Source organism: Canis lupus, chromosome 1 (assembly GCF_003254725.2).
Source record: "Canis lupus dingo isolate Sandy chromosome 1, ASM325472v2, whole genome shotgun sequence".
NCBI lineage: Eukaryota > Metazoa > Chordata > Mammalia > Carnivora > Canidae > Canis > Canis lupus.
The window spans coordinates 113,377,794-113,392,778 of record NC_064243.1 but is presented as its reverse complement, the minus strand read 5'-3'; the positions used below and the strand labels follow the sequence as shown (position 1 = coordinate 113,392,778).

General features: G+C 54.8%; 1 protein-coding gene across 2 annotated transcripts; it reads right to left on the bottom strand.

Moving 5' to 3' along the window:
* Positions 1 to 5,789: 5,789 nt before the first annotated feature.
* On the bottom strand, positions 5,790 to 8,706 carry SERTAD1 (SERTA domain containing 1). 2 transcript variants are annotated; one of them, XM_025424968.3, is made up of 2 exons: positions 8,546 to 8,706; positions 5,790 to 6,845 (listed from the first exon to the last, which is right to left on the bottom strand). In XM_025424968.3, the coding sequence occupies exon 2, from the start codon at positions 6,843 to 6,845 to the stop codon at positions 6,132 to 6,134; it is 714 nt and encodes a 237-aa protein (XP_025280753.1). In that variant the 5' UTR covers positions 8,546 to 8,706; the 3' UTR covers positions 5,790 to 6,131. The 2 variants fall into 2 exon arrangements, with proteins under 2 accessions (XP_025280753.1, XP_025280755.1); XM_025424970.3 differs by lacking the exon at positions 8,546 to 8,706 and adding an exon at positions 7,939 to 8,410.
* Positions 8,707 to 14,985: the final 6,279 nt, after the last annotated feature.

Genomic DNA, 14,985 nt, shown 5'->3' with positions numbered 1-14,985 from the left:
GCCGCTGGCTCCGATGCTCCCAGCTCTCTGAGCCCAGGCCTGGGGCCAGGGCTGGGATGAAACTGGGGATTACCCCCACAGCGTGCGTCAGCAGCTTCTGTCCCATTGTCCAGCCAGGCACGGCCACCGGGCCTTCGCCTCAGTTGTCAATCTCGCCCCTCACACCAGCCCCCTGGCCCCTCTATGGACCTGTACCCCACCCTACACCGAGAGCTGGGAGCTACTCCCGAGGACATCAGGGACCAGGCGCAGGTTGGCAGGATCCCAGAATGCTAGGGACCTCCCCCCTTCTCTCCAAAATGCCCCCTGCCCACTCTCAGCCGCCATGGAAGGCAGGAATGTGCTGAGCTCTGGGAAATACCTTCCAGGCCTGGCAGCCACCAAGGGTTGGGGTGTGGCCAGGACCCCGCCAGAACCCTTCTCCTGGGAAGGGTAGAAGGAACAGCATGATGAGGGCTGCTGATGGGCCTGAGACCCTCACCCTAGTGCATTCTCTCTCTCTCTCTCTCTCTCTCTCTCATTGATTCATTCAACCATTCATCTGTTCATTTATTCATTCAATAAACACTCATGAGCCCTTGGTGGCAACCCCTTTGCTGGGCATTGGCAACACTGCCAGACCTAAATTTACCTTGGAGGGTAGGCTCAGGGAAGGATTTCTGGAAGACATGACATCGAAGTTAGACTGGTTGGTTGAGAAGGAGGGAGCCAGGTAAAAGTGCAGAAAAGGCTTCCAGGGACAGGGACAAATGCAGGCAAAGTACCAGAAGGGAGAAAGGGAGCAGGCTTTAACCAAGGTCAGCAGTCCGTGAGCACCTGGTCTTGTGTCCAACCCTGTGCTGGACGGTACCGAGGACACAGTGTGACTTAGATAGCCTGGGCCTGCTTTCACAGAGTTCATAGTCCAACAGGGAGATAGATCCAGAACGGCCAGGATTGTGATGAGAGAGTCACAGGCAGAAAGGTCAGGGCCTTGATGGGGGAGCCCAGGAAAGGTGCCTGCTCCAGCCTTAGCAAGGGAGGTCAGAGAAGTCTTCCTGGAGGGGGAGACATGTGAACTGAGACTAGAAGACCCACAGGAACTAGGCAAGAGAAGAGGGAGACCAGTTTTATGGGCAGAGGGACCAGCCTGTGCAGGGGACCTGAATTCAGACAGCGCCCAGCACATGTGGAATTTTTAGAAGTTGAGAACCATGTCTTTAAAAAAAAAATATATATATATATATATATATATATATATATATATATAATTTATTTATTCATGAGACACACACACACACACACACACACACAGAGGCAGAGACACAGGCAGAGGGAGAAGCAGGCTCCATGCAGGGAGCCCGATGTGGGACTCGATCCCAGATCCCAGGACCACGACCGGAGCTGAAGGCAGCTGCTCAACCACTGAGCCACCCAGGCATCCCGAGAACTGTGTCCTTGTTCGTGGCTGTGTCCCCATGGCCCAAACATCCCTTTTCCTTATATCTGCTCCTCATTTATACATTTATTCAGCAGTATTCACAGACACTTCTGTATCCATCCCTGAGCTGGGTAGTGCTGAGGACACAGCAGTCACCATGATTCGGGCCTCATGAGACTCACAGTTGGGGGCTGGGGTATGGGGGCAGACATTCAAGAAGTGATCGGTGACATGAGTGTACAATTCACACTGAGCTAAGCAGTACGAGGGACAGATCTAGGTCTGTGAGAGGGGCCTGGCTCTCTGGTACTATCACAAAGGGCAGGGAGGGCTTCCTGGAGGAAGTGACATTTGAGCTGGCACCTGAAAGATACATAGGCGTTCGTGCACGGCTGCTCAGCCGGTAGTGGATCAGTGAGAGTGGGTTTCAGGTAGAGGGCGTTTCTCAAAGGGGCCCCTTGAGAACTCAGTGAATGTGAAAGTGTGGGGAAGCAGAGGGGAGGCCCGTGGTCAGCCAGAGGAGGGCCCGAGACTTGTCCTAAGGGCCTTGCAGGCTTTGTGCGTGCTATTCTGTCTCTGTCTGCGTCTGGAGCGCAGATACCCTGAGACTGGGAGCAAGCATTCGGCCTTTGGCCTTGTCAGCTCGAAGTGTTTTGTGGTTGCCCTTCAGCCGGTGAAGGAAGCTTCTTTTCCTAGCTGGCTGTGTTTTGTCACGAAGGGTGTGTCTCCCCCTGTGTCTCTCTACCTCTCTGTTCCTCTCTTTGTCTCTGTCCTCATTCCTTGTCTGTCTCTCCCCACACGTCTCTCTGTCTCTCTCTTTCTCTGTCTCTCTCTGTGTCTTTTGCTTTCTCTCACTTGAGAGGGTGTGGCCATGGGAAGTTGAGTTCAGGGGGTGGCACCAGTGTCCCGTTCCGGCCAAGGTCACCTCAGTAAACACAGGACATCCTGTGGGGCTGGGGAAGGAGGTGGAAGCTTGTCCTCAGGGACCACCCTCTCCAACCCACCCTGAGCCAAGTGGCAGCCGGGTCCCCAGCAGTGCAGCCAGTATGTCCCTCACTCCCATCCTCTCTGCCGGCTCCTGCCTCTCACCTCCCCACTAAGCTCTAGCCACGGGCCCAGCAATCGGGATGCCTTCTCCTGGGTGTGCCCCCCTGAACCCCTCACACCCACTGTGTCCCTATCTGGCCTCAGCGTCAGCCCCAGAGCTGCTTGTCCTCCCAGCCACCATGGGACCACCAGTGGGACCAGGGCAATCCCACTGTCCCCCCCGAGTTCCCCAGTCAGAGCCTGGGCCTCGCCCTAGGCCCCTGCCCCATCAAGGCTCATCCACCCCAGAGCCTGTCCCCGCGCTTGCTAAGCGCCTCTCCCTTTCTTCCCCACCACCCTGCCATGGGTGTGATGCCCCTTCCCAGCTTCTCCCTCAGGGCTCCCAGCCTTTAGGGTCACCTCTGCACCACCACATCCACGAGGCAGTCCAGGGGATTCCTTCACCTGGTGACTAGCACCCTAGCAGTAAAGTCTCCCTCCCAGGGCCCCTTGTGTGCTGGTGCCCGCAGACCCCTCAAGCCCCATCACTCACCTCACTTCTGCTGCCTCTTTCTAGCCAAACCCGGAGCTTCCAGATCCCTGAAAACATTGTAGGGTCCCTCACAGTCCTAGCCCTCACCTGTGCTGTTCCTTCCGCCTAGAACACTCCCCTTCCCTGGGACAACAGCCCTGCGAGGTGGGCACTGTTACTGTTCCAGTTTACAGATGAGCTCCCTGAGGCCCAGAGAAGTGAAGTACCCTGCCCTGGGTCACACAGCCACAGAATGGCAAAGCCGAGGCTCAAATGCAGGCGGCCTGGCTTTCAAGCACAGCCTCTGCTCAGTGGCTTATTGTGTCGATAATAACGACTAAGCATCATTAGATTCTACACGGGACAGCACTGTAGGTGCTCAGTAAAATGTTCATTAAATGTTCGAACGGGGCAGGGGTAGAAGGTGAGCCTCGGAAGGGACAGAGCTCAGACCTCGGAGGACCGAGATAAATCCTGAGGCCCAGAAGCAGAGGAGAGAACTATCGGGTTTGCCTTTTACAGAGGGCCAGGCACACAGCAGTTACTCATAAATCTTTGCTGAATGAGAGAAGGAATGAAGGAGGGAGGGAGGAAGGGAAGGAGGAGGACAAGGATAGCCCTCCCAGGTGTCCAAGGAGGGAAATGTGTGTGTCATGGCGCTGGGGGGGGGGGTCCCTGTGGATGCCCCTGGAGGGGAGCTAGGCTGGGGAGTTTCCAGAAGGGAACACACAGAGGCCCTGTGAAAAGCCACAGCCGCGCCAGGGCTGGCAGCTCCGCTAGGAATGGTGTGGGCCCTGGAATCTGCTGGCTGAGGTAGTGTGGCCTCTTGGGGTTGAGCCGAGGGCGGAGGGGCGCGCTAGAACCAGGGAGCCTGCACAATCATCTGGGGGTCAGACATGGGGAGCCTGGGGTAGGTCCTCAGGCATGAGCTGCTCATAAACCTGAAGGCACCACAGGGAAGGGAATAGCGCTGATCTAGCCCATATGGTGCTTTTATGCAAAAGGCATGCCCCTTCCCCAAGGCACTTGACCTCCATCTGCTGGGAAACTGTTGTAGCAAATATGTCAATGAATGGTGCCTGAAATACGCACGGTAGCCCCTTAGATAGGGAGTCTGCGTGCAGTGCACAACCTGTGCAACTGTCTGCGGAGGCTCTGGGGAGAGGGGGCATCGCCGAGCGAGCAGGCACAGGGGCAGATGGGAGCATCGTCGACAGATGGGTAGGCTGTCTGCACCAGTATGTATCACAGATTATTTCCCCGATTTGGCACCCAGAGACATCAGAAACAGGCTCCCAGAGTGCTGTAAACAGAGGGCAGTGCTGGCCCCACACGGGGACTCCCTGACCCCCCCCACCCCCACCCCAGGGCAGATTTCAAGGAAATGTGAGGCAGCGGCATCTCAGACCCCCAGACTGAGCACCAGGGGGCATTGCTGAGCTCAGCACCCAAACTCCCGAGGTCTGGGTCTGGGTCAAAACCGAGTCTGAGTCCCACTGCCCAGAGCTGGGAGTCACCAGGTGCTGGAGTCCGGCACCCGAGGACCCTCGGCCTCCGCACCGGCTCCGCTCGGGCCACCCCCGCTCCCCCGGGGCCGCCTCATCCACTTCCAGAAATGGGCACGACTTCCTCTCCTGCTCCAGGAAGCTCGGCTCTGCCCGCCCCTTCCCGGCCCGAGGGCCACCGCAGCCGCCCGCCTCCCCCCGGTTCCACCCCAGCCTCAGCCTCCCCGGAGCTTCCGGCCGGAGGGGAGGCCCCGGGGCCCAGCGATTTTGGTGTCCTGGGGCCGGCGACCCCGCGATCGAGGCCCAGCTGGGCCCGGGGCCGCCGTCCGGCCCTCTGCCCCTCCCCGGCCCCCGCCCCCGCCCCCGCCGCGCCCCTCCCCCGCCCGCACCCGGCGCTGCCCTGCCCCCAGCGCCAGGAAGGACGCCGCCTGGGTCCCGTGCCAGGCCTCTGAGTGTGCGGCCCCTCCCAGCCGGGCCAGGAATGCGGCTGGACGGCGGGGGCGGCGCAGACACCCGGCGCTCGGGCCAGCCCTATCGCACAAGCAGTCTGGCAGGTGGCCTCGGCCCGGGCCTGGGTTTCTTCTAGAAGGAAAAGCAGGACGGCCGGCCTGGCGGTCAAGCCACTAAGCCCGGTGGCTTTATTTCAGAGTCACCCTCCAAGGTGCCCTATCCCCTGCTCAAAGACAGATGTGAGATCCCGAGTGGATTTTTTTTTTTTTTTTAACTTGCTGGAGTCTCGTTATCTTTCCCCATTTTCCTGGAGAGCCTGCTCTCCGTGTTCTTTGGAGAGGCTCCATCCAGCTTCCACCTTTGGGCTTTTATTTCTGGCTCATTCTGAAAGCTCCCTTTTGCCCACCTCCACCCCCCACCCCCCACCCCTCGCCAGCTCCAAGACACACAGGTACACTCCAAGCAAGGAAGGACACGACTTCAAGGGGCCCAGGTTCCTCCATGGCCACCACCACCATTATGTACACACACAGGTGCATCAGGGAAACCTGGCTGGGTATGTTCTGGGGAGTTTTCTAGAGGGCCAGTTACCAGAGCTAATTGATCTGCTTATCAAACCAATAAAGCAGTAAAGCTCACGATTTGAAACCCACCTCCACACGTGATGACCTCTCAGAGCTTCTGGGCTGTAAAGTGAGGATAGTAATAATGCCCACCTTGTTCAGCTGATGGGAAGAGTTAACACACGTCCAGTGCTAAGCACTGTGCCAGGTACACACAGTCCATGCTCACTAAATGTTGGAGAACATCATGATACCCTTGCCTTAGCCCAGAGACAAAGCACACAGACTTGAAATTTCCCAGGACTGGTTTTTAATTTCCATAAAATGGTGCGGTCTCTTCCCACATCAGGGAAAGAGTATCCCAGGCTATAACCCCTGGGGATTCAGTCCAGTACAGGGCCCGGTCCAAATCACATTCCAGCCACCAGGCCCTGTGATCCCATCCCAAGGGCCAATCCCAGACTCCCCTCATTAGTCCTAGACAAGAGGACAGAGGTGAAGTTGCTCAGGACTGGATTCTGTCTCTCCAAAGGCCCTCTCTCTGCTCTAAGGAAGCCAGCTGTGTCTTTCCAAGGAGAGTTGGTCCAGCCACCAGGCTCAGTTTGGACACCAGACCACCATCCCAGTTGTGGGGATCAGCGCCCTGGACCCGGTGGCCGCTCCAGTGCCTGTGTGCCCACCAACACGTCCAGGAGGTAGTCCAGCTCAGCCTCATCCAGTTCCAGAGCCTCCTCCTTGCCAGGCCCATCCTCAGGGCCAGGTTTGAGGCCCTCGGAGGCTGGTGCCCAAAGTTCACTGTCATACATAGAGGTGTCGATGTCCTCAAACAGACCCTCAAGCTCATCGTCCAGCAGACAGCCAGTGGCTGGGCCCAGCAGGTCCAAGGCACCCAGGTTGGGTGGGGATCCTCCAGTGGGGCGGCCCGGTGGCCCCTCGTCCACCAAGGGCTGGGGGGCCTGGCTCAGGCCCTCGATATGGCTGAGGTCCTCCAGAAGGCTGGCCATGGAGGCTGAGAGGGCAGCGTCTGAGCTGGCCAGCAGATTGTCAGCCACACAAGGGGCCGCAGGCGGGCTGGGCACAGGTGGCAGGGTAGGTTCAGGTGCCATGGATGCCTGGATGCGCCGCAGCGTGTTCACTACCAGTACCAGGTGCCGCAGGTCCGGCTCACTCTGCCGCAGGCTGTGGTGGAGCTTGAGCACAGAAAGGTCCAAGAGGGAACTGGAGGCCACGGCCGGGGGGGCCTGTGCCACTGCTGGGAGGCTGGGATCCAGCCACCAGGAGTCCACTGCCAGGGCTTCCTTCTCCCGCTCCTCCTCCCGCTTGCGCTTCAGACCTTTGCTCAGCATCATCTGCAGGGAGGGAGGAGTCATTCAGTTATGGAAAGTCAATGTTAAGTTAAAAACCCTGTCTCTGATAACTTATGTCTGGTGTGATCTTGAGCAGGCCATTTAATTTCTTGAACCTGTGCTTTCTTAGGGAAACCTGAAGATATGAGTGATCATAGTATCTACCTCATGGAGCTGTTATATAGAGTAAATGTGGTAACGTACAAAAAAGCACTTACAACAGTGCCTAGTACATTGTAACGATTCTTATTAACAAATACTCTTAATAGCTATTATTATGTATTTCTTCAGTGAACCATGTGAAATGCCCAAAATTCAATCTTCTTTTAACTCATGAAAGCAGCTGTTTTACATAGTTCCATCCGACACTTACTGTCTACTACCCATCAGACAAATAAATAAATAAATACAGGAAATGTAGAGGTGTGCTAGGAAGATATTCAAAGGTTCTGGGGAGTGGTCACGGAAGGCTCCTCCGAGGTGACATTTTAGCTGACCCTTCCTCAAGCAGGAGGAGCCACCCACAGAAGGACCAGGGGAAAGCATTCCGGGAAGAGAGAACAACAAGGGCAAAGAAAGACCTGGAGGCTGGATGAGCATGAACTGAAAAAAAAACAAAACAAAACAAAACAAAATAAAACACCAGTGTGGTCAGCGCAGAGTGACACGGAAGGGGACCGGGTTTGGAGAGCAAGCAGAGGCAAGGAGTTTGGATTTTACTGTGAGTGTCATTGAAGGATTTTGAGCAGGGAACACGGTGGTGTTGTGAACTGATTAGATTTCCAGAAGATCCCCCCTCGGCTGCTTCGAGTTAGATGAGGGTGAAAGGAAGGGAAACGGGGAAGAGCGCGGTCCTGAGCTCCATTCAGAGGCCACCGCGCTCTGGGGCGGGTGATGGTGGGGGCCTGAAGTGGAAGGTGGAGGGCAGTGGACATGGAAAGAAGTTGGTTGCTTCCGGATTTCTTTGGGAGGCAGAGTAGACATGGCTCGCTGGGAAATCCTGACCGGCACCGGGGGGTCACCAAGAGAACTTTGAGGACCCACACTCTCCCCGAGATAGGGGCCCCTGGCGTTCTGGACGCCAGGCCCAACTTACTTTCTTGAGCCTGGAAGCTTGAAGGCTCCAATCCCCTTGCCCAACAGGACCTTAAAAGCGACTCCTCACACTTCTCAAAACGGTCCTCGCCTCCTTCCCCGAAGACCCGGGAGTCCAGAACCGCAGGAATTCAGGCGCCCCCCTCCCCGGACTCCGCCCCCCCGTCCCGGCGCCCCCTAGCGGCGCCAGAACGGCTTTCCCCGGGGATTCCGGCCCCTCGGACCCCGGGATCCTCGATACGGCCCCACGTCCTGGCTGTCGTTCCTGCCCGCAGCGCAGGGCCGTGCGGGCCGGGAACCCCGAGGGCTGTTCTGCTCTCTCGGCCTGTGCTCGCTTCCGGCAGGCAGTGGAGGCGGCTCCTCCCGAAGCGGCGGCGGCGGCGGGGGCGGGTGAGTCACGCAGCCGGAGCCAGAGAGCCGGCGCCTCCGCCCCCTTCCCGGGCTGCGGCGTGATTCACCCAGCCCGGCCGGGCGACACTCGGGGGCCCGCGCATCTCGATCCCGGGCAGCCCCGGCGCGCACCGGCCGGACCCGGGGATCGAACCTGCCAAACGACCCCCTCGCGGGTTTCCCTTCTCGCCTCGGCCCCCTTCACTTCATTTACATACCTAGCTCACCCGCTGCCAATCAGAACGAAGAGGGATCCACGCGCAGCCAATCAGGGAGCGGCGACGGCAGCATCGCTCGCTCGCTCTCCTTCAGCAGCCGGCGCCTGGGTCGGTAGACGCAGTTCTGACTCCGGCGCACGACTCCAGGCTCCTGACTCCCCTTAACTACCGCCCACTCCCGCGGTGGCCCCGCCCTCGGCCCGCGATTGGCCTTGGGCGGTGATGGGCGGGGCCTGGAGAAGGAAGGTTCGAAGGGAGGGGAGGGTGGCTTCAGGGCGCATGCCTGGCGACTGTGTAAGGAGCCGAGGCCAGGTGGGGTGGCTGTGTTCACTGCGGGGCAGTGGCTGGGAGGGGTTTCTTCCTTCTCAAGGTGTGAGCCCCTCACACCTGCCCGTACATTTGCCAAACCCAGCAATTGAGCAACTTACAGACCCAGTCCTAACAGAGGTCTGCACTCTAAGCCAGATAAGCATGGGTTCAAATTCTGACCACTTACTCAACGTGCGATCTAGGGAAAAAAAAATCCTTGGACCTCTCTGAGCCACACACAAAGTCTGTTAAATGGACAGCTTCTTGCCTACCTCTTGAGAGTCGGGAAAATTAAAATAAGGTTGTGTCTTTAAGAGCACCATAGCGCACTAAGCAAATGCTGAGCAGTTGGACTCAATAGTGGTTACAGGAGGGGGAGGGGGAGCCGGTGGGGATAGGAATAGAGCCACTGGAGTCACATCCTGGGCTCCATTCCCTAAGTAGCTGTGTGACCTTGGGCAAGAATTTTAATCCCAAAGGTCTCAGTTTCCTCACCTTTTTAAAATGAGAGTATTTTGAGGATTAAAAAGAATAATCACACAGGGGCCCGAGGCAGGCTCAGTCGAGAGCATGTGACTCTTGACCTCTAAGTTATGAGTTCAAGGCCCCCGCGCTGGGGGCAGAGATTCTTTTTTTTTTTTTTTTTTTTAAGATTTTATTTATTTACTCATGAGAGACACAGGCAGAGGGAGAGGCAGGCTCCCTGGTGGGAGCCCAAACAAGATTCAATTCTAGATCCCAGGATCATGACCTGAGGCAAAGGCAGATAGATGCTCAACCGCTGACCCACCCAGGCGTCCCAGGTGTAGACATTTCATAAAAATAAGATCTAAAAGAAAAAAAGAGGGGCGTGTGGGTGGCTCAGGTCATGATCCTAGGGTTCTGGGATCAAGTCCCACATCTGGCTCCCTACTCAGCAGGGAGTCTGCTTCTCCATCTCCCTCTACCCCTCCCCCTTGCTCATGCTCTCTCTCAAATAAATAAAAAAAGAAAAAAATAATCCCACAAAGTGCTCAGAATGGTGCACAACATGTCCTTTTGTTGGTAGTAATAGCTGTTGTGGTTATAGCACAGGTGCTTAGTTCAAGGCAGGACACCTGGGGTCGGGTATGGGTAGACAGGAAGTTAACGCTTGTCTGGTAAACTGACAAGGGGACTTAACTTCTCCAAGTAGCTCATTTGCTAACTCTTTTTGAATTGTGGGAAGAACTGTTGTGAATAGAGTTCCTGGCCAAAGTAAGCTCTAGAAAATGCTAACTAAACTAGTTGATTCAGGTAGCAATTATCAATGGATGTTCAAACCTTAGGGTGAAAGGTTAACCGGATCTTGGCAGGCTCCCACACATACCTCTACTAGGGTTACTTACAAACTGCAAAGGGGGAAATAGTCTTTTATGATGTGGAGATGTGATGCTCACCACCTTAACCATGCAATAAAACTCTACATCCACCATAATGGGACACCCTGACACTGGGTGCCACCTGACATGATGCATTAGGAAGTACATGACATTCCCTATGGAGTCTCCCTGTTAACTTTCACAAACTGAATCTCATGGAGCCTCTAGACCTAATCTTCAGCTTACAGGAAACAGAGAGGAACAAATTTTACAGGAACACAAATACAGAATGTGGGACATCTGCAAGCACAACTAGGCTGTTCCACCAAAAATTCAATTTTGAGAAAACAGAGAAAGGGACTGGTGGGGTTGGTGGTGGAGAATTTTCCAGAATGAAAGTTACTATATGATTTCTTTATTACAACCAAATAAGCATAGGAACTCTTACTAAATCCTGATTTGGGAAGTGGTGGGGGGGATAGCTACATGCCCCCCCCCCATGTTTAATATATGCTTAAAATTTTTCATAATAAAAACAGAGTAAAATGCTAATTAGAACCAGGCCCCTGCCAGGCAAATTCACAGAATTTTCTCCCTAACCTATCTTCATGACCTGGGAAAAAAAGGTGGCTCTGAGTCTCCAAGTGGCTTGCTCCGGATCACATGCTGGAGAGCTCACAGGAGTCTCAAGAGCTTGATTAACATGTATTTATTGAGCATCTACTGTATTCTAGGCACCGTGGTAGACACTAGGGGTACAGTACTGGATAAGCCTCACACGGTCTCTCTGTTCATGGATCAGGAGAGGGGTAAGCAGAGGAAAGAAGTGTGAAAACAAAAACACTCATGGATGGAACACCTTCTGTGTGCCAGGCACTCTGGCAGGTATTGATGATAGGGCAGCAATATTATAGACAAAAATCCCTGATGTGAGGAGGTGGACCATACACTTTATAATAAAGAAATAATTTAGTATCTTGGAAGGTGACCAGTGAAAAGGAAAGGAATAAAGCAGAGCAGGAGAGGAAAGTGTGTGTGGTGTGCGGTGTCTGTAGATAGGGTGCTGGTGCTGGTGCTGGTAGAAAGTTCCCTGAGGAGGTGACATTGAGTAGACCCGGTGAAATGAGAGAGGTAGTAAAGCTCTGGAAGAAGAATCTTCCAGCCAGAGGGCAGGGCCAAAGCAAAGGCCGCGAAGCCCGAGCGGGCCGGGAGCGGGGCCAGTGTCCCCGGGCTGCAGGCTGCCTGGCGGGGTCGGAGAAGCTTTCAGGCCGTTTAGAGCCCTCGGCGGAACGTTAGGTTTTTATTCCGAGCGGGACGAGACCCTGCGAGATGAATGAGGAAGAAGAGAATTTCGGTCTCCGCTCAGTGCCTCGAAGAAAACAAAATAGGGGCGGAGACTAGGGAGGCCTGTGCCAGGGTGGTCCAGGGGAGCGTCCCTGAGGAGGCGACCCCGGAGCTGAGACCAGAGAGCGCAGAAGGAGCCAGGAATTCAAAGGGCTGGGGGAAGGGAAAGGGAGAGAGGTCAGGCCTTGGGAAATGAAACCAGAAGCCAGAAGCCAGCCGGCGTGCCCGGCAGGCCCGGGGAGGAGCCTCCGCCCGCGGGGAGGGGGAGGGGGAGGGGCGCGCCCGCCCCCGGCCGGCCGCCGCACCCGGCCTCTGGGGAGCCAGCAGGCGCCGGGCCGGCTCCCGCCGCCGCCGCCGCCCGCGGGGCATTCGGCCGCGCCGCCAGCTCCGGGGGGAGGGGCGGGTGGGCGGGGCCCGGCGCGGCCACGCCCCCGAGGCGGCCGCGCCCCCTCCCTCCTGCCGCCCCCGCCCCCTCCCTCGCCGCGGGCGGGAGGCGGGCGGTTTGGGGAGGGTGGACTCTGCCCTCAGACCCGGTCACTGTGCGGGCCAGGCCTCTCCACTGCTCTCAGTTCTTCAACCCGGCAAGAGCTGGGCCTCTCCGAGCCTCAGTTTATCTGGAAAGTGGGGGTGCTCCTTAAGCTGCCCCCCACTGTGCTGCTAGCAAGCTACACGATGCCTTTTCACTCGGTTATCTGTGGGGCAAAGAGGGCCTATTAAAAGGTGAGTGAGGGATCCCTGGGTGGCGCAGCGGTTTGGCGCCTGCCTTTGGCCCAGGGCGCGATCCTGGAGACCCGGGATCGAATCCCACGTCGGGCTCCCGGTGCATGGAGCCTGCTTCTCCCTCTGCCTGTGTCTCTGCCTCTCTCTCTCTCTCTGTGACTATCCTAAATAAATAAAAATTAAAAAAAAAAAAAAAAGGTGAGTGAGGTCTCGTCCCTCCTCTGCTCAGCAGCCTTCCATGGATTCATCTCATTCGGTAAGGCTCAGTCCTTCCTGCGGGACACCCGTAAGACCCTACATCTCATTCATCTCGTCTCCTAGGATGCCCCCTTCCTGTACACTCTGCTCCAGCCACACTGACCTCTTCAGGGTCCGGCAAACACTCTACTTGTGCTCCGACCTCAGGGCCTTTGCACTCACTGTTACCTATGCCAGGATTATTCCTCTACAGACTGACGTTGACTCATTTCTCACCTCCTTCAGGTCTTTACTCAAATGTCACCTTGTCAGTGAGGCCTTCTTTGGCCATCTCATTTAAGTAGCAACACCCCCATCCATCACTTTTCTGCTTTCTTTTTCGGTATAGCATTTATCAGATTGCATATTTTACTTATTTTTGTGTCTATTTCAGCCTTCCCCCACTACGATGCTGTATGAAAGCAAGAGCTGTGTGTTTTATTCCCACGCCTGGAAGAGGACTAGGCCCATAGTAGGAACTTAATACATTCGAGTGACAGTTGGAATCCTTGGGGTACATCAGGTCCTCCTTTTCCTGGCTTACGCAATTGCTCAGTGAGGCAGGTATTACTGCAGGCTTGAGGTTGGGACATGCTGGGGTGTCTGAAGAACTGTAGAGAATGTTATAAGCTGGAGCACAGGAGTGGTGGGGTGGGGGTTGGTGTGAGGATTAATTCAGAGAGGTAAGAGGGAGAGAGTTGACGGTTGTAAAGTCAGGAGTTCATTTTTTCAACGATAGCAAAAATAATTGTTTTTGAGTGCACACCTGTACTGAGCATAGTTCTAGGCACTGGGCATACAGCTAGGCTAAGACCAGCAAAACTCCTCTCTCTCAGAGTTGCTAATAGACCAGGAGGCTAGTCATAAATAGGTAATAAATAACTTGAGATAGGATAGCTGCTACTAGAAAATCAGAGTGTGGTGTGTGTGGGGGGGTACACCTGGACATGTTGAGATACTCAGGGTAGGGAAGGCCACTCTGAGAAGGGGGCATTTGATTTGGTGAAGCTATAGGGGAAATGTCCTCTGGGCCACTAACAAGTGCAAAGGCCCTGGGGCAGATGAACTTGGGGTCAAATGAGACCAATGTGACTGGAGGTGAGGCAGAGTGGGAGATTAAATTGCAAAGTTAGGAGCAAGGTTATGTCTTACACGCCCTGGTGAGGTTGGGGTTTTGAAGTCACTGAGACTTTTAAGTAGGGATAAGACATAATCCAACAGGCATCCATATTGAAACATATGCACCTTGAGCTTCTCATGACCGTCTCTTCTGCTTGGCATCCATCTGTCAGCTACCCAAGGGCTTTTAGACTTCGACGCAAAGCCCCTCTCAGGGCAAGAATCTTGGCTTTGGACCTGAAAGCACAGGCAAAAATCCCCCTTTCCTGGCCTGCGGACTCCACCCTGGCATGGTTCCTCTTTGCAGACCTTCCAGAAAAAGTCCCTAATGCTGTGTAAACTCACCTGCTAAGGCTTCAAAGGTCTCTGCAGAGACTTAGCCAGTGCAAGGATGTATCACATTGCATCTCCCTGGGCCTCCCTCTCTTCTCCACTCACCAGCCTGGGCTTGTACCTCCCAAGTAAATCCTTAGCACTGTAACTTCTGTCTGGTCAACATTTTTCTAGAAAAATTTACTTTTTTAAAAAGTAATTTGTTTTAAAAATTTTTTTCTTGAGAGAGAGCAAGCATAAGCCGGGGGAGTGGCAGAGGGAGAGGCAGGCTCCCTGCTCAGCAGGGTACTCAACATGGGGCTCCATCCCAGGACTCTGAGATTCTGACCTGAGCCAAAGGCAGACGCTTAATTGAGCCACCCAGGGGCCCTTAGAAAGCTCTCTTAATGCTGGCTATCTCTGGGCCTTTTTTTTTTTTTTTTTTAAGATTTTATTTATTCAAGAGAGACAGAGAAGAGCAGAGATACACAGGCAGAGGGAGAAGCAGGCTCCATGCAGGGTCTCCAGGATTACGCCCTGGGCTGAAGGCGGTGCTAAACCGCTGGGCCACCAGGGATGCCCTGAGCCTTTTCTTTCCACTCCGGACTCTAGCAATACATTGCATACAATGAAAGGAATGACTTTTTAAGTGCTAAAAGTGACCTATCCTTTTGGTTAATGCATGGGACTCAGTTTCTCCCTCCTGTGTGCATCCACGTGGCTAGGAACTCTAAGTTTGCCAAGAAGAAAAAACAAATAGTGAAGAACCAGTCTCTGGAAGACAACTTAAGAGTCCAAACTCCCTGGTCCTTGTTTTTCTTGCAGTGTGACCCAGAGCAACGATTTGGCCCCTCTGAGCTTGAGGTTCCTCCCATGTAAAACCAGGTAACAGAAATATTATCACGAAGATTAAGTGACTTAATTAAAACAAAGTGGATAGAATAGTACTCTTAAAAGGACTCAGCAAATATTATGTTTAATAATATGTCTGCCCTCACTTCGGCAGGTAAAGGGTACAGGTGTCCAGGGAGCTTGCCAGGTCCCTCCCACTGACCCAAT